The 23,261-nt window shown below is 39.1% G+C and overlaps 2 protein-coding genes across 7 annotated transcripts in view; one reads left to right on the top strand and one right to left on the bottom strand.

Moving 5' to 3' along the window:
- LOC129726719 (calcitonin gene-related peptide type 1 receptor) overlaps positions 1–23,261 on the bottom strand; it is a 284,829-nt gene that overhangs the window by 106,572 nt on the left and 154,996 nt on the right. The gene's annotated exons all lie outside the window — the stretch shown is intronic.
- Positions 19,612–20,991, top strand: LOC129728127 (uncharacterized). The gene has a single exon (XM_055686543.1). The coding sequence runs from the start codon at positions 19,612–19,614 to the stop codon at positions 20,989–20,991; it is 1,380 nt and encodes a 459-aa protein (XP_055542518.1).

Below are 23,261 nucleotides of genomic sequence, written 5' to 3'. Positions count from 1 at the left end.
AGCTAACCCTGCGCAGAAAAGTTGTCGTTCCTGGGCTTTATTTTTTTCTTATTTTGACGTTGACTAACGTCTATATCGAAGTTAGGCCCCTGAATTTAAAAATCTAGTAATTCAACCAGGGAAAACCAGAGAAAAGTGGTCAGGTTTTGAGCGCTTATTTTGCAGTCATCTATAATCAGGTTTTCGAGGTTTTGGCATCAATCGATCAGAAATTCTTTTACGGTTAAATTTATGTAACAAAAACAAACTATTGTTTGAGATACACTATTGAAAAATTGGTAGCTAATATCGATTGTCTAAATCATACCGCGCAGCCAATCACTACCTCTCTTCCCAAGCACAGTCGACACTAACGGATACAATCGATCTGACTTTGTTGTTATTGTTGTTGTCACTTTCTGTTTCCGATGTTTATGCTGCTGCTAGCGGAAAAAACCTTGCAAATATGCATCTTTTTGTTGGTGTTAATTTTACGACAGCGGCCGGCGCCCCATCATTCTGATTCCAAAACCGCACCAGTGACATGCGGACGCTAGGTGATAGCAGCTGAAAGGAGGAAATACAAAATAGTACCGGTCATCTCGTGCCGGTTTCACCCGTAATGCTGGTGGCTTTTAGTAGTAAATGGCTACTGCAAAACACTTAAATGGCTGGAATTCTGGACGGACTAACCAGGAAACTATAATCGGCAACTGGCACCTTTTGGTGCCTCGAAATTTGGGTACAGAAGCGGCTAATTGAATTTTCTGTTTTACCAAATGCTGCTGCTAGCGGAAAAAACCTTGCAAAAATGCATGTTTGTGTTGGTGTTAATATTATGACAGCGGCCGGCGCAGCTTTCAAGAAACATTTGTCTCTACCATTCCATCATTTATGTAGCCCATCCCTCTTTTTATTTATCTGACGTAGCCTTGGTATAAAACGTACCGTTCGAACATTTCACCCCATCAGTTTCATTACTAAACCGTACCGGCTACATACGGACGCTCGGTGTTAGCAGCTAAAAGGAGGAAAAACAAAATAGTACCGGTCATCTCGTGCCGGTTTGACCCGTGATGCTGGTGGCTACTGCAAAGTACTAAAATGGCTGGAATTCTGGACGGAAACCAGTAAACAAGAAATCGGCAAATGGCACCTTTTGGTTTTTATAATAGAAGCGGTTAGTTTTATAATAGAAGCGGTTAGTTGAATTTTATGTTTTACAACTGCTGTTGCTAGCGGAAAAAAACCTTGCGAAAATGCATGTTTTTGTTGATGTTAATTTCACGACAGCGCTAGGTGTTAGCAGCTGAAAGGAGGAAAGACAAAATAGTACCGGTCATCTCGTGCCGGTTTCACCCGTTATGCTGGTGGCTGTTAGTAATAAATGGCTACTGCAAAATACTAAAATGGCTGGAATTCTGGACGAGAATAATCGAAAACTGGTACCTTTTGGAGCCTCGAAATTTTGTTACAGAAGTTTTATAAAAGAAGCGTTGCAATTCCCTCTACTATTTGCTTCAATGGAATATTTTTTTTTTTTAAGAATACGGTAGTCAACGTCATGCGGTCGTGTCTTGAATACCACCCTCCTACTTTTTTTCTTTAGCCGATGCAAGGCTGAGCCTACCCTCTTTCGCGATATCAGACATGCGATGCTCAGCGACTTTGACGTCAAAACCGGGTAGATTAAGAAAGCATTTCCGTTTTCGAGCACAGTAGTTTTAGTCGAGTTTTCTTCTCGCAAGCCGGAACTTGCGTATCTACTCTTTTACAGTCGCTGAGTGGGGAGACAAAAGGGTTTTTGCATGAGTGCATGATGAATAAAGGGTATCCCGAAAGCATGTGTGCGAAAGACTTGAAAAGCGTAGCATAAGTCGTTCTCGAGCAGAAAGGAAAAAAAGGTTCTGAAAAGCGTTTAAACGGAATCCTAATACTTTGGTCAGCGATGTGACCAAAAAGTTGAATCTGTACATATCTTTCGTACAGAGTGAACCAAGAACCGGAAGGGACTGTATACGAACAAAGTGCAAAAGGCTCCAAATCGTAACCAACGGCAAAACACGGTGAGAAAGTCACGGGCCTGGAAACTGTACACTCAGATGCTGACGAAGCCTCCTAGTCTCATCATGGATAATGAGACTTACGCCAAGGCGAACTGCTGGCAGCTTTCGAGGCAACTGTTCTCTACTGCCCATGTTCACCAGGTACTTTTTCACTGTTTGGCCGGTTGGACCGACCTCCCGGCCAAGCACACACAGCGATGTAGCCACATTTCCCTCGGTCTTATTCATCAGCATTCTTTGGAGCTTCATATCGCTCAGGGTCGTCGGCAGTCCGCAACCGTACTTCCTCCAAATGCTTCGTTTGTTGTTGTTGATGTTGTAGATGCCGAAACGAGCGTATCCGGCGTCCACAAAGTATCGCACGATTCGTTTTCGACGCGGCAGGGAACCGTCTGTTTGAACATGCACAGTTCTGAACGGAATGGCTGCATTGTTTTCGCCATCACGGTGAGAATTCGACTGATCAAGCTGTCAAAATTATTTTGCTGATTCATGGGTTGCTATGATTGATGCTGCATGGGTAGTTTTGTGCAAAGCTTGAAAAATCAGCAAGTTTTGACCATTTTTTTAATTCAAACGTTATTGCAAAGAAAGTGCAAAGAGAAGATTACAGAGCGCATGTGGAAGGCCAAATCGTTTTTATTTCTGTTATTTCGTCCTCAGACGAAGCCCACATCGACCTATTAACGGTAGTTGTGAGGTACATGGAAGGAGCTAAGCTAGTGGAATGATTTTCAATTTTTATACCACAATGTGGTCATGCAGGCAGACATGGTTACAGCTCTTTTTCAGTTCTTTCAAAACCGTAATATGAATTACGAAATTTGTCGAGGACAATCAAACGACAACGCACCGATCATGTTCGGAAAATATATGGGTATGCAGGAATTTCATTATTTTATTGAGAAATGCCTAACCTTTTTTGCCTCATATAGAACGCATTCCCTCAATTTATTTGTAAAATTTGCTGCCAACGCCCAGCCATGGTGGAATTTCTCAACTTCCTTCCGAACCCGTTGAACTTTTTCACGAGCTTAACATGGCGGTTCAAGACCCTGATCGAAAACCTATTGAAAACTAAGCGAAAGTACACTGATAAAATCCTAAGGAACTCTGGTACGATATCATGGAAAAGTTTGATTCAAGACAAGGGGCCTAGCGTAGTTGGTAATATCTCCGCCAACCAAGTTGGTGGCCTGGGTTTGAATTATATTATATCAATACAAACGAAAGGCCGAAAATTCAATCGGCCGAATCACGAAAGGCCGAATTTTATTTTTATGTAACATTTTTTCATTACAGCTATTTTATATTGCATACTTTTCAAGCGACATCAAATAATGGTCCAAAAATGAAAACTTGCCGCAAATGTGTTAAATAACTAGTTTTTTCGTTGAACATTCTGATTGCAAACCATATCAATGCGGCTCTGCCGCATAATCGAGGGCAAGGAAACAAGGCGGGCCTAAGCCGCCGCGGTGTCCGATGGCCGAATCGGCCGCCGACCCGCCGTCGGAAGCGGCAGCCTCTCTCATGCAAACAACTGATCTGCTGGATTGCCCGGATTATTGAAACATAGGGGCAATCCCCTAGCTTACGTCCGAACGAGCGGTAGCGAGTAAGGACACCATGCGCCCCGGACAATCGAGTTGGCCAAAGGCCACGAGTGTGTTGCATTATTTTTTTTTAATTTATCATTTAAATTTCTTTTTAATTCTATAAATAAATTAGGGAACGAACGTCCATTAATTACGCAGTAAAAATACATGTTTACTAAACTCTCTTATTTTTGTATAGATCCTTAAAAATTTTCGCATTGGCTTTATAAGACAGCTTTTCCTCCTCAAGCATTACCAATTTTATGGACGTTTTTTTGCAACATTTCAGCTCTAGATAAGTCATATTTAAATTAGAGAAAAAAATCCTGCCATAAATAATCGAATTAAATATATAATCGAGTCTGTATATAATCGAATCCGACCAATAATGAGTACAATGATGTTTTGATTATACCACGATAAAAAAATCGCGTCATATATTTATTAATTAATTTTATTAATTAATTAAACTGATAAATGTCTGATTAAATGTTGTGCGGTCTAAATCATAAAAGTGAGGTATTAATATATTTGAAACATAATTATTTCATGTTATATGCATGCACGTGTTAATGTATAATCATATGTGTGTGATGTTCTGTTCTAAATGTTCGGCATAGTTGTGCCAAACTAAAAATTTGTTATTTAGAGTGAAAAAAAGTGCACCATAAATTTTCAAAGGTTTGTTTTTAGAAAAGTTGATATTTTCGTGTAAATGTATTTTAACAAAAAATAAATTCGAATGAGAAAGGCTGGGTCTCACCGATAGGTGCATTTGATCGGATTTCTTTTGACGTAGAATACGACATACGGCAACAATTACAGGGACCCAATTTCAATACAAGGATCCAATTTCAAAACCGAAAACATCGAGAGCGTCACAAAAATTGTCCAATTTCAAACGTTTTAATCCCAGTCAGTTTCAACCTATTTCTGTCACTTTTGCAGCAATCGATTGGAAAAAAATTTAGGCACCCGTCCAAATGCAGAAAATTGTAATCTGATTGTTCAGACTATTGTAATATTGAAAATTGTTGAACATTGTCGAAACACAAATGTAGACTTTTGATTGGTCGCTTGCTGCCTTTCCCTAAAAAGGACGACAGAATGGAGTACCTAGTTAGCCGGGAATGCACTCTTTGGGCTATATAAGAGACGGTTTCTCCTCAAGCAAATCAGTTCACATCATTACATTCTCTGCTAGCTTGTTGAGCAGTACAGTAGCTTATTTTCGCTCCGTTCGTTTTGTACGTTCGTTCGTAGGTTTGTGTGTTCGCGTTGGAAGCCGACGCTACGGTGAACCCTAATATGGGTAAATCAAAAACCAGTTCCAGTACGGGGAAAAGGCCTCGGCCTGACAATACGCCTGATCCTGCTGTGATTGAATTGTTCGAAATTAAGAGTCATGTCTTTTATTTCGCTATTTCTTGAGCATTTACATTACGTAAAATTTCATATTTTATACTTCTATTACAACATCATTATTTTAGAACCCAAAACGTGAATACACATTTATTGGATTGAAGCGTTCATGTAAATTCATTTTTAAAAATAATAAGTTTGAATAAGAAAGGCTGGGTCTGACCGCTAGGTGGATTTATTTAGGTTTTCATATACAATCTTGAACAGCTCAACGATCGATGACGGACTATGCACGATAAATCGGTTTTGCTCATAGTGTCAATTTTATGAGAATTTAGGTCATCAGATGGCAGCACTAACCGTCGGAAATCGGTCGTGTTCAAAATGTATGAAAAATATGGAAGTTAGGTATCTTGTTCAGGATATCTTTGCTGCATGGGTAGTTTTGTGCAATGCTTGAAAAATCAGCAAATTTTTAACAATTTTTTTTTGATGCAAACGTTATTGCATAAAAAGTTTTGAGAAGATTACAGAGCGTATCTGGAAGGCCAAATAGCTTTTTATTTTTGTTAATTCGTCCTCAGACGAAGCTCACATCGACCAATTAACGGTAGTTGTGAGGTACATGGAAGAAGCTAAGCTAGTGGAACGAATTTCAATCTTTATACCACAATGTGGTAGGGTAGTTTGGGGTAATTTGGACCCCCTAAGGAAAACTCCTGTTATTTCGTAACCTGTTTTTTCTATCCCATAAACGTAATGTATTATAGTAATATTGATCTGTTTACTATGTTTCTGCACGAAAAAACCTTGATATTGAGGTCAAAAGAACAACAAAAAATTACGAAACTAAAAATTATGATTTTCGGACATAAAAAAATGGTTTGGGGTAAAAATGGACAGCTATTGGGGTAATATGGACAGTGTTTGGGGTGATGTGGACAGGGTAAAAAATGTGAGTTTTATAGTATCAATAGTTGCTCAATTCACAGTAGAAGGTGGTATCAGGCATACGGAATGATAACTGCAATTCTTAGGCATTGCACAGTGGTTCCACAGTAGGCCAAAAAACATCCCTTTTTCAATTCAACGCGCGTTTGTGTGTGTGCATGTGTGCATGTGTGTGTGTGCATGTGTGCATGTGTGTGTGTGTGTATGTGTGTGTGTGTTTGTGTGCGTGAATGTTGCTGTGTCAGGAAATTTCAATGATTTTTATGTTCGAAAATCACAATTTTGAGCTTAACTTCGATTACCTAATTCCCTAAATTTTGATCTGATTTTGGATCAACGAGTTTCGTTTTGAGGGGAAATTAATGTTATTTTTCAGAACTCTTGTGTACCGTACAGTTTCGTGAAACAGTTCGGAATGATCGGATAATCAACAGCCTATATGAAATTAACCGTATTTTTCGAATTTTTGGGTCCCGGTTTGCATTTCGTCGTTGCAAATCCGTTAATCCCAAATTCGCGAAACCGGAAAATATATAAGGAATGTACGTTGACGTACGATTTCTTATTTTTCCTTGAAAGGCCTATCAAATTCCTTAAATTTTCCATTAAATCTTTTAATCGGTCAAACGGCTCAAAAGTTACAATTTTTGAAAAATGATTGCGGATTTTTGGCAACTTTAATACAAAGTGGATCACACTAAGGACCAAACAAAAAAAATACGGGTATAAAGTTTTTCGATAAAGACCAAGTATACCAATGTTGAACATGATCTGAACAAAAAAATAAATCTGATAATAAGAAAGGTTTAACGGCATTTCAGGGGAACAGCATTTTCGGACATCAGAAATGAGTTCAGCACCCATTAATTGGCATTATACGTCATTTTCAAGCATTTCAGAAAAAAATAGGTTTTTCCAACTTTCGTTCAGAAACCCGCCAATCTGCGGGGCATTGAAAACACTTTTTGTACAAATAAATCGTCCCAGATTGTCTGAAACACTTTTTACAGTTCATTGTTTGTACACCGCTGTCTATCCGTTCGTTTTTATATGCCCGCGGCATCAGTCCGACAAAAGAATTTACTTCAAACTTGCCTGACCATATCACCCCAAAAAAACTGTCCACACCTTTGTAAAAACTCAATTCCTTCCACTATTTTCGATCAAACTTATCGCAATCTTTCATTAAAATTTACTCTTTTACTAGACAAACACGGCTGCAAAGCTCATTGGACTGAAAACATCGAAGAAGTTCTCAAAAAACTATAAATACACGAGCGTAAAACTTACAGCAAAATCAACTTTTGATGTTTCCTTTGTTTAAATTGGCACTGCGGTGCACCTGTCACAGCAAACCATGAAATTTTTATATTAGTAAGGGTTTAGTAGTTCAAGGAAAGGATGAAGAAGTACATGGAACCCAAAAATGTAATACTTTCCAAGATAAAGCACCTGTCCATTTCACCCCAGGGGTCCAAATTACCCCAAACTACCCTACTGCAGGCAGACATGGTTAAAGCTCTTCTTCAGTTCCTGCAAGACCGCAATATGAATTTCGAAACTTGTCGAGGACAATCAAACGACAACGCACCAATCATGTTCGGAAAATATAGAGGTATGCAGGAAATTTATTATTTTATTAAAAAATGCCTACCCTTTTTTGTCCCTATGTAGAACGCATTCCCTCAATTTATTTGTAAAATTTGCTGCCAACGCCCAGCCATGGTGGAATTTCTCAACTTCCTTCCGAACCCGTTAAACTTTTTTACGAGCTTAACATGTCGGTTCCAGACCCTGAACGAAAACCTATTGAAAACTAAGCGGAAGTACACTGATTAAATCCTAAGGAATTCTGGTACGAAAAGTTCCAGTTCAGACCTAGCGTAATTGGTAATATCTCCGCCAACCACGTTGGTGGCCTGGGTTCGAATCCCAACGCCCACATAGGTCTCCATGGTTGTGGGGTGGCTTGATACACTCACAACCAACCCAACTGAGCTAGATTTAACCCTAGCCGACACCAGAAGATTTTCTGAGGCGAAAAATCTCTGGGATCACACCTTCCATCGCATAAGGAACTAAAGCCGTTGGCGCCGGTCCGTTTATCAACGAGTCATAAGTTAGGGTCCTGGGTGGAGTCGCCTCGATGATTGGCACAACAGTAGAGGCGGAACCAAACCGACAGAAAATAAGCGAGAATAAAAGAAAAATTATCCAGGTCCTAAAAAACCCGTCTACACACTTACGTATTATCACCGAGTACCGTAAAAAATTACCGAGATTTCAACAGCTGAGACCTCGGTAATATATCAAAACATCAAGATTCTGTAAAACCAAAAATTGAGAACTTGTCAAACTTAAACGAGTTTTTCGATAACCCAAACTCGTTTCAATATGCTGAATACTCGGAGATTTCAACTGCCATATTATTACGAGAAGTTTGGTAAAATTAAGTGAAGTACGTATTTTGCGTTTTTTTAATTATTAGTTATTAGGTCAACTGATTCAACTAAACACAGCATTGGTAAAAACGGGGGAGAGTTGTATTGCTTCTAGGAAATAAAGTAACATCTATCACTCTGCAACTTCCCTCCTGTGAAGCAAGGTGATAACCTATAAAATTGAGTGAAGAAAGAATTAATCGTTTTTTCAAATATTACTTGCAGCAAAAAAACATGATCTGAAAAAAAAAAATACTCACTCAATATTTAAGTTCATCTGGGTGCTGCAGATTTCTTTTATAATAAACAGCCGCAAAACCTGTTCCTTTTACATCTAGACCGAAACGCGAACAAAACTGTTAGTGAAGCACTCGTTATTTTGTTAGTTTTGTTTTTAGGAATCTCGGTAAGAGCTTTGTTTGTTCGACGTAATTTCGATGAAATGATGTTAGGGTTCCGAGATTCGGTATTTCAGTTAACTGAACTTGGATAATTTCTGTTCTACGGATTTTTCGGTAAACAAATTTACGGTGTTCCGTTCGGTTACACGTTCGGTTTCCGATTTCTCAGTATTTTTTAACGAAACAACAGAAAACTCAAATGTTTTCAAGTAGTTCGGTATTTTAATTTACCGAGAGAAGATTATGCAGTAAAGTGTGTACATTATTGAAATCTGCTGTCAATTCAATTTTAAGTTTGATTGAATACATTGAAGCCAAATGAATTAAATTCGATGATTATGAGGCTACTGGAATAAAAATGGCTGGTACTCAAAATTATCGAATTGCAAGATCAAGAGGAAAGAACGGTTGACTCGAAGAGCCAGATCGATCTACACAAACGAAAATCGAGCAAGCTCCAAGGAAAAAATTCAAATCATTGGCTTTCTTTTCTTCTTCTTTTCATTCCATCAAAACCCTGGCTGATTTACGAGAAAAAATATCAGTGTACCTTGCTATTAATCCTTTTTGCATTCTTTGATACTTGCTGCATTGTATGCTGGCCATTTTGAACTAAGTTGAGTTGTTTACAAACGACTGTAGTTATCATCTTAAATATATGATATATGTTGCCTATAAAAATAATTTATTTTTTTAATAACTTGCTGAGATTCCCTAGAGATACTGTATGCGGGTTTGAGTGAGCAATGCTTTAAACTTTCGCTCGATAAAAAGTTTCTGATTCTGCAGGAAAAACTTGAAAAAATCCTTAAATATCCTCCAAGAAACACTCAATCTCTAAGATGTCAACTGAGTTGTTTCGAAAATTATTTTAAACTAAAAAGGGTTTGCTTTGAATAACGATAAAATTTGTTAAGCTTAACCATAAAGTTTTAAGGTTGATCGGGAACTTCTCATTCAGGTCGTCCGAGCAAAGGGTTTGTTGATTGCAGTAATCGAAGCAAGAGACGCAAAACGTGAATGTCAAGAGAAAATGTACCATTGGATGAGTTAAGTTACGCAGTGCAGATGACTCAAAGATCTGTTTGGAAGCATATCTGACGATCCTTCTAGAATAAATGATTCAAAAAACGCTTTAAAAGCAGCAAAGCCTTTTTATTGGCAAAAAATATTCACCAGAATAAGTTGAAAATGAATTGAAAATTGATTGCGTGCCCATTCACCTCGTATAATTTTCCAAAAAAAGTTGCAATTTCCTAAATGAGCCAGTAGAAATATTTTGAAAAACAATTTGGGATCAACTTTTCTCAATGTAGAAATTACGTTGTACCTAGAGAGAGATCGTTTTCCAAATTGAAATTCATGAAGAATAAGCAAAGGAACAAAATGATGAACACTAAGTTTATTAATTTGACACGCATCAGCAAAAAACAAACTCCCGAGAGGATTTATTAATCAAACTAACACAATCCTAGTTTAACCCTCTTATGACTAATGTATTTTGTATGACATATTCTTTCATTGAAATTCACAAGTTACTCTGCCTACGTAGTATAACGACAGTTTATGATTTGATACATATATTTCAAGCATTGTAAGTGTTTTTTGTACTAATTTCGTTTGACTTTCTACATTAGATTTACTGCCTTTAATCGCATACCAGACCCACCTGCATTCTTGTCGTTTTTATAGAGAAGTTATGGTAAATCTCTATCTTATTATATTATGTAGAAGATATGGGCATAAACTACGCTCAACAACTGAAATAACTTAAACAAGAAAAATAGCTTTACGCGTTGTTTTCTCAACATGATAAAAATTAAGATGGAACCGATATGCGTATATAGGCAGTTTAGTCGAATTACTTAGAATTTCTGCGAATAGTTTCTATGTTCTTATGTTTGGCCGAGACAATTTCGATGATAAACTGTTTGTATCTTAACCAATAAGCGTAGTTTTTCTTGTATGTATAAAATTCTGTTTTCATGGTGTTTTGAAAAGTAGCCTTAGGAAAGAGAAATTGGGTGAACTTCGGAATCAATGAGCCGAAAAATTTTGGTAGGTTGTGTAGCATACTCATAATTTTACACAAAGCCTGTATTATTTCCATTGAGTGATATAACGGTTCTGAATAAAGAATCGAAATTGCTCAAGCTCTGCAAATTATAGCCAATTTGATCGAGATGCCACACCAGAGCGGCTACGGCAATCATTTCCGTGAATGATTCATTCGTTCGCTTGCTATAACCGTTCCTGGCCCTACGACGAAGCACATGCTCTCCGGTCTATCTGGTGATGGCAAACACCTGTTGCCGATACCGCCGCCAAGATGGTATTGATTGTTTGAGTTTACCGAGCGTACCGACGGTGCGGCTTACATCGTTTCGGAGAATCGTTTAAAGACTGTGTGTGCCGAACTGAAAGTTATTGAGCGCTCGAATCCAATTTGGCACTAATTGAACAAGAACCCACTTATTCCATTAGAACCGCGCGCGCACACACGCTGTCTAAACCGTTCCCGACCGCTTCCGTCGACCCATCATCAACCAGGCAGCAGCGGCTCAGGGAGGAGCTGCAATCACGTTCAAGTGCTTGGAGGTTCAACGTTTGCACGGACTCTGACTGCACTCGGCTCAAAGCAAACTGCAGGCCATAAATTAGGATGCGGTGGATTCTGGCAGATGAGTTGAAAGCGTTTAGCGTTGGTCGCATTCGCTTAGCAGCACAATTGCTCAAGTGTTTGCTACAATTAGAAATAAACGTTGTCTTTAAACATTGCAAATGGATGTTGATGTTTTAAATGTTTTTCCGGATTCGGAACTGACTTTAATTTGGTCTCGAATCGCTTTGATTCAGTTGTTTGCGACTGACCTTAATATAAATTTGAATTGCTTTGACCTCTTTGTTTACAAGTCTTTTTTTTTTCTTTCATGGTCGAATTAACTAAGGCAGGGCAGGGAAAAAAGCTCCCGTTGAAATCACGCCATGGCCTGGCCTTGACTGTGGATTGAATCGGTTGGATGTGACAGTTAATTTAAAACTTTACTTCAGAGCGCTGCTGTGGGAATTGCACTCGAGGCGTTCATGCCCGAGTGCTTGAAAGGGGTTGTTTTCCGCCGCGTGATGTTGGCAGTGATTCCGAGAGGTAATTTAACTATTTATGGATGAAGTCGGCGTGTGATTGAATTAGAGGCTCACCGAGCCTTGAATTCGTTGGACTGTGCGATACAATGTACCATGCGTATACATGAGTTTCAACATTTTAGCATATGTGAAATGATTTCAATTAAAAATTACACCATTAACAGATCAAAAGAATTCATTATAACCATGTGCTGAAAACGACGTGGGAAAGAATGATCCTCAAATTAGCACGGCCGATGTCTGGGCTTTTTGTTGTTGTGTGCGAAACCAGCAAACATATGCCAATTTACATTGCTTAGAATCAACACAAAAGTTTCATTCCTAACACTTCTGGCTCAATGCATTTAATTACTGAAAGTGCCACTACGCGTCGGAATCTAATCTAGAAAATAAACAGTGTATAACATTTCCGCGGCAAACAAACTTCCAGGAAGAGCCACAACCGGCGAAAGTTTTCCATTGCGACAGCTCGATCGCAACAAGTAGGTAGGCAGGAACACACCGAGCGAACACAGGATGGAAACGGAACCGGAATCAAACAGTTTCTGCCTGCCGTACTGTTGCTGTCATCGGATTCGGGCCAAAAGTTTGAAATAAAAACGGCTCACTTTTTTCTCGTCTCTAGATTAGATGAGGAGATGTGAAGTGTGAAAATAAATTCTCGTCCGCATATTGCCGTTGCCATCCGTGCGTCGGATTTTCCGTTGCGCTGGGATGTGTGTGAATTTGACGGCATATGACTGCGAGACGAAAATAAATAGACCCACGAGAATTGCGTAGCAAAAAAGTTTGCACGAGCGAATGTCAATTTAGGAAGGCGGCGAATGTTATATGACGCAACGGGGGTGGATGAAATATGAAATAAAGGAAAGCTGTTGAATTAAACACGATCCGAGACGCTCCGCTTAGCGAAGGGTAACAAACATCAAAATCGAATCAATATTCATTTTATTTATTTATCAAGTATTTGACATGTATGAATAGAGCGCCTTGATGATGCAATTTTGGGGGGACTTGTAGTGATTAGAATTCGAATCTGCTGTGCAGAGCAGTGTCGATTGGAGCTCCAATATATTGTTGAAAAGCGGAGAATAATGGACTCAATCAGATTGCTTTCAAAGTTAATATAAAGCAACGTCCAATCTTCGGATGCGGCTTGGATCATATTGCTGATATTGATTTCCAGCTTGCTCCATGTTTTATGCTTCATTCCATTCTGATATTATTTGATGCGCAAGACTGATTTTAATTTCGCTATTCATTCTTCACTGTGAAAAACTATTTTAATTGATTTTTAAGTACATAATTAAAACTTACTACTGAGCTTTTCGTCAATAAACCGACGCTGAAATGGAATTGCCAACAAACAACCGGCTGAACCAATAATCACAACGATACCCTGTAATACTCTAATATTTATAGAATTATACCGAATCTCTTGCTTGTCGCATTAATAAATTGATAAATATAAAGTTTAACATCGACACTGGCTAACACTGGGTTTATAAGTAACAGCATCGCCGTAGCATCAGGCGTGGGGATAGTCTCTGGAATTACACAATTCACAGTTACAGCAGGATTAGTATCATCTGCTTTGCTTTGCAGCTTCATTGGAGCGTATTATTCTACATGCTGGGCCTAGTTATCCGCAAAAGTTTCTTCATTTCGTTTCTCTGCGTTAACAAGTTAAACAAGTCTTGAACATTTGGCATAAAACAGACTTAAATAATTTTAAAAAAGGTTATAGTTTGAAAACCGTGTCAACACTAGCACGTGCAGATATATACATTCGAAACACTTACAACATTAAAAGCTTTTGTTTTGTTCCATAAATTTCGAATAAAAGTAATACGCAGTGTGTTTCTTTACACAGTTTCGCTAAGATTTGACAACTCCTGCACCCGCTAACGTTCTTACCGATTATTTCCACTAACGCAACTATGTAAAAATAATTGTGATAAACTGATCATTTTCTATTTCCCTCTTTCTTCTTTTGCATTAAGATTTTAGCTTGGTTGGAAGGCAAGATAAATGAAAATTCTGATGCGGACGACACCGAAAAGGTTACAATCGATACTTTCAAGCCATGATTGTACATTTAGTTATACGTAATCAGTGGATGCTAAATTTGCGCATAGTGAAATAGTCTTCTAGTCTTTAAACCTCTTAAGATTGTATGCCAATATAAAATATAATGGAATGCGTTATTCCCTGCAATTTACGTTGAAAAAGAAAATTTTATTTTCTATACTTTTCTCGATTTAGGAAGTTGTCATCTTTTGACTCCGCTAGAATTTAATCAAGATTCGATGGCATTGCGTTCGTAAGCGGCAGCTTATTGTTATGTGAACTTTTGGCTAACTTAAGCTAGTTTCCTTAAAAACATTGGAAAAAAATAAAAAAAAAACTGCAACTCGCCTACATAACGCGAAATTTTCTTATTTTGCAACAGTTATACAACAAAAATTCAATACAGTAATTCTTTCATTTGTTTGTTGTTCTGTCCATTCATAGACCTCTTTTAAAGTTTTGATAGTGTTTTTTTTTTTGCGCAAGACTTGCTCTTTCCGCTATTGGTTTAAGAGTTCCACCAACAGTATTACAAGGTCCTTTAACGTGTGAAGTAATAGGAATAAATCATCGAACGTCCGATTTATGCAATGATTCAAATCTACACAAACTATTTTTTTTTGTTTTTATACTTGTGCAATTCCCCAGCACAGTAAACACTAAAGTATACAAATGATTTGTTAATGTTTCTGCTGCTGTTATGCTCGCTCGAATTCACACGCCCATCAGAAGTATAACTTTCAGTAGTCACGAATAAAAGCTAGCATGCAGAAATTTAGTCTTTATCAGTTAGGTTGAGTTTGCTGATCTGGTACACTTTGCAGAGGGGTACATTAACCTGAAGAAGCTGAGCGAAGTACCATTAAGCACGTCATCATAAGATGGGAAGGTTACCACAACAAACGTGCTGATGTCACAGCCAGGGTCCGAATACATCTGAATTCGGCAACATGGGACACCCTCGAACCACTTTGGAAGAAACGGAAACAGAAGAGAAGGTTCAGCTGTGCCTGCCCTGAATGAGAAAAACTTCCCAAAATGATCCCGCATCTGAGGACGAGTACCACCTAAGCCATTGGAATGAAACTTCATGTCCTGCACAGAGACATCATGATGTTAGCCGTCTACAATCTTTGTTAATGTGGGGAGTGTAACGGTACATCCAAGCTATACACGGAAGTACTTCAAAAACTCGCCAGCTTTGTGATGGCCGGTGACCTCAACGCCCGCCATACAGTGTGGAAGAACCGTAGCTGCAACAAAAGCTCATGCATGTGCTCATGGACGGCTTCCTATCCGACTTGGCCATGTCCAGGGCCGGCGTCACATTATATTCTCGAGTGGGTAGTGAGAAATAGGGAAGGTTAATGAGTGACAGAGGCGTAGCCGCGGGGCTCAAAAGTTATGAAAAGAAACGTGTTGTGAAGACTGTTTAATCTCACTCATGTTTCTCAGAGATGGCTGTACCGATTTTCATAAAATCAGTGTCAAATGGAACGCCTAGTTGCCCCAAGACCCTATTGATTTGTTTTGCAATCGGATTATTAGTTTGCCTGTTATGTTTAAAAATGTGAAATCCATCTATGAAAAAGAACATATTCCGAAGACTACTTGGACTCACTCATTTTTCTCAGAGATGGCTGAACCGATTTCCACAAAATTGGTGTCAAATGAAAGGTCTAGGTGCATCGTAGCACCCTATTAAATTATACTGTAATCGAACTGTAACTTCGTCTGTAATGTACCGAAATGTGAAAATCACGAAACTTCATTATCTCAGTAACTACACAACCGATTTGATCAATATTATAATTAGATGAGCGGGCTAGTTAAGGGTAAACTAATGAATTATGATTTAACACGTGGTTTCAAAGTTTGGCTGCCCTATACGTTCCCATTTCATGTGATTATAATCGAACTCAAGCAACCTTTATGTATTAAATGTTAATAAAACAACGAAAGTCTATTATCTCGAAGATTACATGACTTATTTGAACATAACTAGTGTCATACGAACGAGTCATCTCTCGAACTTACAAATAACAAACTTCATAACAATTTGATATGTGACTCAAAAGGAAGAAACAGAAATTCAAAGACTAGTTAAAACTATACCTGCTTTTGTCGATATATGTGGCCTCAACATAAATCAAATGTGGTATCGTACTATTTGAACGTTCCAAATTCATTGATTCCTTGCGATGTGTTTAAAGTCTAAAAATGCACGACGAATCGGCCATAGGATATGATCAAAGTCAAATAACAAATCGTTTGAAATGATTGGTTCTATCGAAATGACAACATCCTCGACTTTTGGCTTCTGTACATCACCTTAATTCTGAATATAGTCGTAATGGGTGGTATTCGGTCATTTTCAGCAAATTTACTGGCATTAATTTGACACCGGAAATACTCATATTGGGAGGTATTTAGTTATTTTGGTTGTTTTCCAGAAACTAAAAGTGGTCGTCTTTAAATTCAAAATGGTGTCAAGGGTCAATGTTTGGTTTCTATGCATCATCTTGATTACGGAAATATCGACTGTTTCCTATAAGTTGCCATTTAGCGATTCAAAATGGTGCCTGAGGTCATTTCTAAGCTCATTGCATTATACTGGTTCCAGAGATACTTATATTGGATGGTATTTGGTTATTTTAGGCTGTTTTTCTCAAACCGGAAGTCGCCATCTTGGATTTCAAAATGGTATTTAAGATAATTTCTGGCCTCTGAGCGTCATTCTGGTTGAAGAAACACCCATATTGGATGTAATTCGATCATTTTCGGCTGTTTCCCAGGAACCGGAAGTCGCCAACCTGAGGTCCAAAATGGGGTCTGTGATCGATTTCAGCTGCTGTGTATCATTCTAGATCCGGAGATACTCATGTTAGACGGAAATCGGCCATTTTTGGCTGTTTTCCAGAAACCACAAGTTGCCATCCTACAATTCATAGTGGTGTCTGTAGTCGATTTGTGGCTCCAGTGCATCATTACGGTTCCGGAAATACCCATATTGGGTGATATTTGGTCGTTTGCCGCTGTTTTTCCGAAACCGGAAGTCGCCATCTTAGAATTCAAAATGGTATCTGTGGTCGATTTTAGCTCCTCCTCCTCATTCTTTATCCGGATATTATTATTTTATTGGTTGGAAATCTGCTATTTTTGGCTGTTTTCCAGAATCCGGAAGTTGCCATCTTACAAGGTCGATTATGGAACATATTTGTTACCAATTAAAAACATTCACCTGCCAAACATGGTTCCATTTAGTTGATTAGTTCGCGAGATGTGCAGAAATTTGTGCTGAAACATGTGCTTCTGGAAGAGGGAGGGGCGTCGAACCAATATGGACATATTTGTTACCCACATGCCACATGCCAAATTCGGTTTCATTTGCTTTGTTTGTTCTTGAGTTGTGCAGAAATGTATGTTTCATTTGTATTGGACCCCTCCCTTCCAGAAAAGGGAGGGGTCTCAAACTATCATAGGAACCTTTATCGGGAAAAAAAACCCCTTCATACAAATTTTCACGTCGATCGGTTCGGTAGTTTTCGAACCAATATGGATCAAACAGACAGACAGACCGGACTACATTTTTATATGTATAGATAAAATATTGATGTTGTATATTTTATAACCTAAAGAGTGAATATACATTTATTGGATTGAAGCGCTTATGTAAATCTATTTTTACAAATAAAAGATTGAATGAGAAAGGCTGGGTCTGACCGCTAGGTGGATTAATTTAGGTTTTTTGAAAGCAAATCTCTTAGAAATGCATGAAATGTAAAAATCTGGTGTTGTTTAGTAAAAATTTGTTTTGAAAACAAGAAAATAAATATCAGGGACATGGAAACTTTTGCGTTGGTAAATTCGAGCTACACCAGAACACACAAGAGACACTCCCAGCTCGAACATTTCTTTCATCGATCAAAAAACTGTAACTTTGACCTTTTTGAGGCTCTACTTCCCGAAGTCCGTTTAAGTGCCAGTTCGCGAGATCCGAAACGGACTTCAACTTTCAAGGTTTGTTTATGCATATAATAGAGCAATGTTTCACATATTGTCGTTTTTTTTTGAAAAGGGGTAAGTGGGGTAAAAAAGTACGTCAAAAATTGATGTCCAAAAATTGCCAAAAACTTAAAATTGTTATAACTTTGTGAAAACTGAATCGATTTGCATGAAAATTGGCATGATAATTCTACTCTATAAAGGGAACAAAATGAGGGTTATTGGAAGTTGCTATCGAGAATACATGATGAGATATTCGCATTTTTCTAAAAAAAGAAGGTGATTTTCACAGCAGTTTTTCTCTCGTCAACAGATCTAGGATAAAAATCCAAATAATTCGTTGTTTAGTGCAACTCAAGAGCTTTCATTAGATATATTGTTGTCTATTGTTTCGTTAAGTTTGTGTTAACAACAACGAATTTTCGTCTCTAAAATAACGTGTTTTTTATTCAGTATAATCGCTTATATCGCATTTATATCGTGTGCATAGTGAAGTGCAACTATTTCAAAAGTCGGATATCGTGGAGTTTCATAAAATCACCAATTTAACCTCGCTAACAGATAAATCTTACCTCTGTTTCGGCTGCTATTGTTGTTTTTTTGCGACAACAACATTCGTCAAGTACTGCTACCGTTTGCTGAACCATAAGAGAATGGAGAAGAAACTGTGCGGAGAGTGTAAACTCGTCATAAATGATTTGGAACCCATCCGTTGCGGTTTTTGTGAAACATGTTTCCATATCAACCAACAATGCTGTGGTATCAATAGTCGCGTTTGCAAAGAATTTTTCGTGCAAGGCAAAATAATGTTTATTTGTCCAACCTGCCGAGAAGTTTTGAACGGTCGATCTGTTCGCGAGTATGTGACAGATTTACAACCTAACGAATCCACACAGCCACAGTCTATCGCCGACTTACCAGCACAGGTTCAGAAGCTCTTCGATGTCGTTGGTGAATTGGGCAAAAAAATTGATAACTTGCCCCGCAAACCGACAAATAAGAATCCCTTGCTTGGTACACCTTCTACTTTGTCCACTACGCCTGTATGGCCAACAAAAAATTCAAAACGTCGTCGTACTGAGCCTATGCAAATCGAAGCCGATCGTGGTGAAAATAACATTGATCTGAGTGATTTATCGGTATCTTCGATTGTTCCTGTCGCTGCACAGAATCGTTTTTGGCTGTACCTATCTGGACTGAATCCAAAGCTTACCGACAGTGACATACAAAAAATCGTCTCGCGCTGTTTGCATACCACTGAGCCTGTTGCTGCCGTTCGGCTTGTGCGTAAGGGAATCGATACATCAAACTTTTCTTATGTGTCATACAAAATCGGCTTGGATCCAAATTTGAATAATGTTGCACTGGACCCTGCCTCATGGCCCACTGGTATGCTGTTTAGAGAATTTGTTGTCCTGCCAAAAAATTAATTTGGGATCTCGCCTGCTCTGCAATTAATGTGAATGATTCAACCGACAACGGACTAGGACAACTTAAATTTACTGTTTACGAGATTTTCGAAGAAGATGACTGGCTGCCAAATAATGTTCCTGTTGCTGATGCTTTGGACTCGGGACACCCTTTAACAGGCACTATGGAAGCCTCTGACCCCCCCGCCACAGTCGCGCATTGTGCAGATCTTCAACATCGTTATCGTCCCGATCCTGTGGTCGGAGTGCGGGAAGGGGGCTTCCAGCCTGCTGCTTCAGGCATGTATGATTCAATTTCTGAACTATCGGTACCTGACCATCCTTCAAGTTCTAGCATTTCTGATCGCCGCCATGATACGTGCAACATCTGGATCAACTATCAGAATGTGCGGGGACTGCGAACGAAAATCGACGAGTTTTTTCTTCACGCTGAAGACAGCATGTACGATGTCATCATTCTCACCGAAACCGGCTTAGACGACCGCATCCATTCGCTCCAGCTTTTTGGGAACTCATACAGTGTTTTTCGGTGCGACAGGAGCGCCATGAATAGTGAGAAACGTTCTTTCGGAGGTGTTTTGATTGCTGTGGACAAACAATTCCCATGTACTCTTTTTGTACCCGCACACGGAAGGCATTTAGAGCAGGTATGCGTTCGAGCGACTATTCGTTCTAAGAAAATATTACTGTGCGCCGTATATATACCACCGGACAAAAGTAACGATGCATCTGTCATCGATGCACATGTTGCTTCTGTTCGCGAATTTTGTGACGATAGTTGTCCTGATAGCACGGTAGTTGTTTGCGGCGACTATAACCAGCCTCGAATCGCCTGGGACATATGCAACGGTGTGATACAGCATACTAATCCTGCCCAGCTCTCTGCAAGTAATGCAACATTGATTGATGGGATGGACTTTCTAGACCTATATCAGGCTAACTTGCAACGTAATTATCTTGGCAGAGGGTTGGATCTTGTTTTCTGCAATAGTGGTAGTAACGTTTTGGTTGATAGTTGTGAAATGCCGCTGATTCAACCTGATTCGCATCATCCTCCTCTAGTAATTAAGCTGCCTGTTTCCAACTGTCCAGCTTCCACTCCAGTGTATGTCTCACCGTCAAGACAGGAATTGAATTACCGCAAGATCGATTTCGTTGCCCTTTCCGCATATCTTTCGAGCATTGATTGGACTAGTTTGTTTGAGTCAGAATCGGTTGACATTATGACTTTGCGCTTTTGCGATGCTATTCGCTCATGGTTGACCGAAACATTACCTTTCGTGAAGCCCCCCTTCGCACCTGCATGGGGCACCAGCATGCTACGGCACTTGAAACGACTTCGAAACACATATCAGCGTAAACACCGTAAATGGCGAACTGTTCAAACAAAATACCACTTCAAACGTGCCAGTGAAAAGTACCGACGGCTAAATGCTAGTTTGTATAAATCGTATGTTCTGAGCGTTCAGGCTAATTTGCGAAGAAACCCGAAAAAGTTCTGGAGCCTCGTAAACTCGAAAAGGAAAAGCTCTGCAATTCCGTAGGAAGTGTTTTTCAATGAATCTACCTCCTCAACTGAATCGGATGCTTGTAAGTTGTTTGCTACGTTCTTTTCGTCGGTCTTTGCTTCCGATCCTGTCACTGCACAAACCGTTGAGAACGCTGTTCAAAATGTTCCGGCCAACTGTGTTGATCTAGATGTTTTCGAAATTACTCCAGAAATGATAATTGCTGCAGCAAAAAAATTAAAAACGTCTTATTCCGCTGGACCAGATGGGATTCCCGCTGTCATTTTTTGCCGTTGTGCCGTTTTGCTTGCTGAGCCACTATGCTGCATCTTTAACAAGTCCTTCACGTCAGGAAAATTTCCGGAGGTGTGGAAAAATTCTATCATGTTTCCAGTTTTCAAAAGTGGTGATCACAGCAACGTCAAAAATTACCGTGGCATTACTAGTTTATCTGCTGGCTCAAAACTTTTTGAATTAGTCGTAAGTGCAGCTATTCAACGTAGCACTAGACACTACATTTCCTCTGATCAGCATGGTTTCATGTCTGGCCGCTCGGTGACTAACAAATCTTCTAGACTTCACCTCTAGTTGTATTAATGAACTGGAATGTAAAGCACATGTGGACGTGATATATACGGATCTGAAAGCTGCCTTCGACCGTATTAATCATCGAATACTGTTGGAAAAAATCCTGCGAATGGGTGCTTCGCGACAGTTCGTAAAATGGCTAGGCTCATATTTGTGCGATAGAGTTATGCGAGTTAAAGTGGGATCACAATTATCGCCTCCTTTCGCCAATAAATCGGGTGTACCTCAAGGCAGCAATTTGGGACCACTGTTGTTTATTTTATTTTTCAATGACGCTGCTGCTGCACTTGGAGTTGGTTGTAGGCTGTTTTATGCTGACGATCTTAAAATATTTTTGGCGATTCGTTCCATCGAGGATTGTCGACGTCTACAGGATATGCTAAATTCGTTCGCGTATTGGTGTAAATTAAACTGTTTGACAATCAGCATTGCTAAATGCGAAGTAATGACTTTTCATCGCATAAAATCGCCTATATTATTCAGCTACCAAATAGATGGTCAAACACTGAATAGAGTTGAATACGTAAAGGATCTTGGCGTGACTCTCGATCCTAAACTGACTTTTGATCGTCATCGCGCGATAGCTATTTCGAAAGCTACCCGTCAGCTAGGATTCATTTCAAAAATCGGACGCGACTTTAAAGACCCGTACTGCCTAAAATCTCTGTATTGTGCTCTTGTCCGTCCTGTCCTCGAAAACGCAAACCTTGTTTGGATGCCCCACCAGCTCCATTGGAATCTACGTATAGAACGCGTGCAGCGAAGATTCATACGTATGGCTCTTCGGGACCTGCCTTGGCGACAACCCGACAACCTGCCGCCGTACTCAGACCGCTGCTGCTTGCTCAACCTAGATACTTTAGAACGTCGCCGCAAGATGCAACAGGTGTTGTTTGTGACAAAGCTGCAAAATGGTGAAGTAGATTCTCCCAAACTTCTTTCGTTGTTAAGTTTCCGTGCACCACATCGAGCCTTACGACCTGCATCACTATTGACAAACCGTTATCATCGCACGAACTTCGGTCGCAATGAACCCATTGCCTCATGCATTAGAATGTTTAATCGAATGGAGGAATATTTTGAATTTGGTGAACCTTCGTTTGAACTGAAGAAGAAGCTGGCACGTATAAGTTTTTAACATCATATATTAGTTTTATATTAGTTCATTAAGACTATCAGTCTGATGAATTTTATACACAAATAAACAAATAAACAAATTATTCGAAAAATGCGCCGTTATAAAGATGCCTGAGAAAATCCAATTTTTCTATAACATGTTTTTGACCATTATTTCGAACCCATTGTGCGAGAAGCGAAACTCCGTTTTGTGTCATTGTTCTTCCATTGAGCTATAGTTTTCAGATTATGTTTGTTTATGCACTATTGCAAGAGTTTGAGGTTTTTGGGGAAGGGGTTAGTGGTGTAAACAGGCTCTTCAAAATCTTATATTCAAAAACTGCTCAAATCGTAAAATAATTACTCTCGGCTTACATTCGAAGTTACACGACGGAATGAGAGGTTATTTTTGAAGCCAACAGGAGAATGAACGAATGTCAACAAAGCTACGCGATACTTTTTGTTGAGCCTTTTTTTAATGTGCCCTTTAAAAATTGAATTACCATATGGAAAAAAGCTTCACTGGAAAATGCTCATAAAGGAATGAGGTCAGAAGTACACCCTTCTGCAGGAGTAAGGCAATTCAAACCGGAAATGTATTT

The sequence above is a fragment of the Wyeomyia smithii genome, chromosome 3 (assembly GCF_029784165.1).
Source record: "Wyeomyia smithii strain HCP4-BCI-WySm-NY-G18 chromosome 3, ASM2978416v1, whole genome shotgun sequence".
Classification (NCBI taxonomy): Eukaryota; Metazoa; Arthropoda; class Insecta; order Diptera; family Culicidae; genus Wyeomyia; species Wyeomyia smithii.
This window is presented reverse-complemented; position numbering and strand designations above follow the sequence as displayed.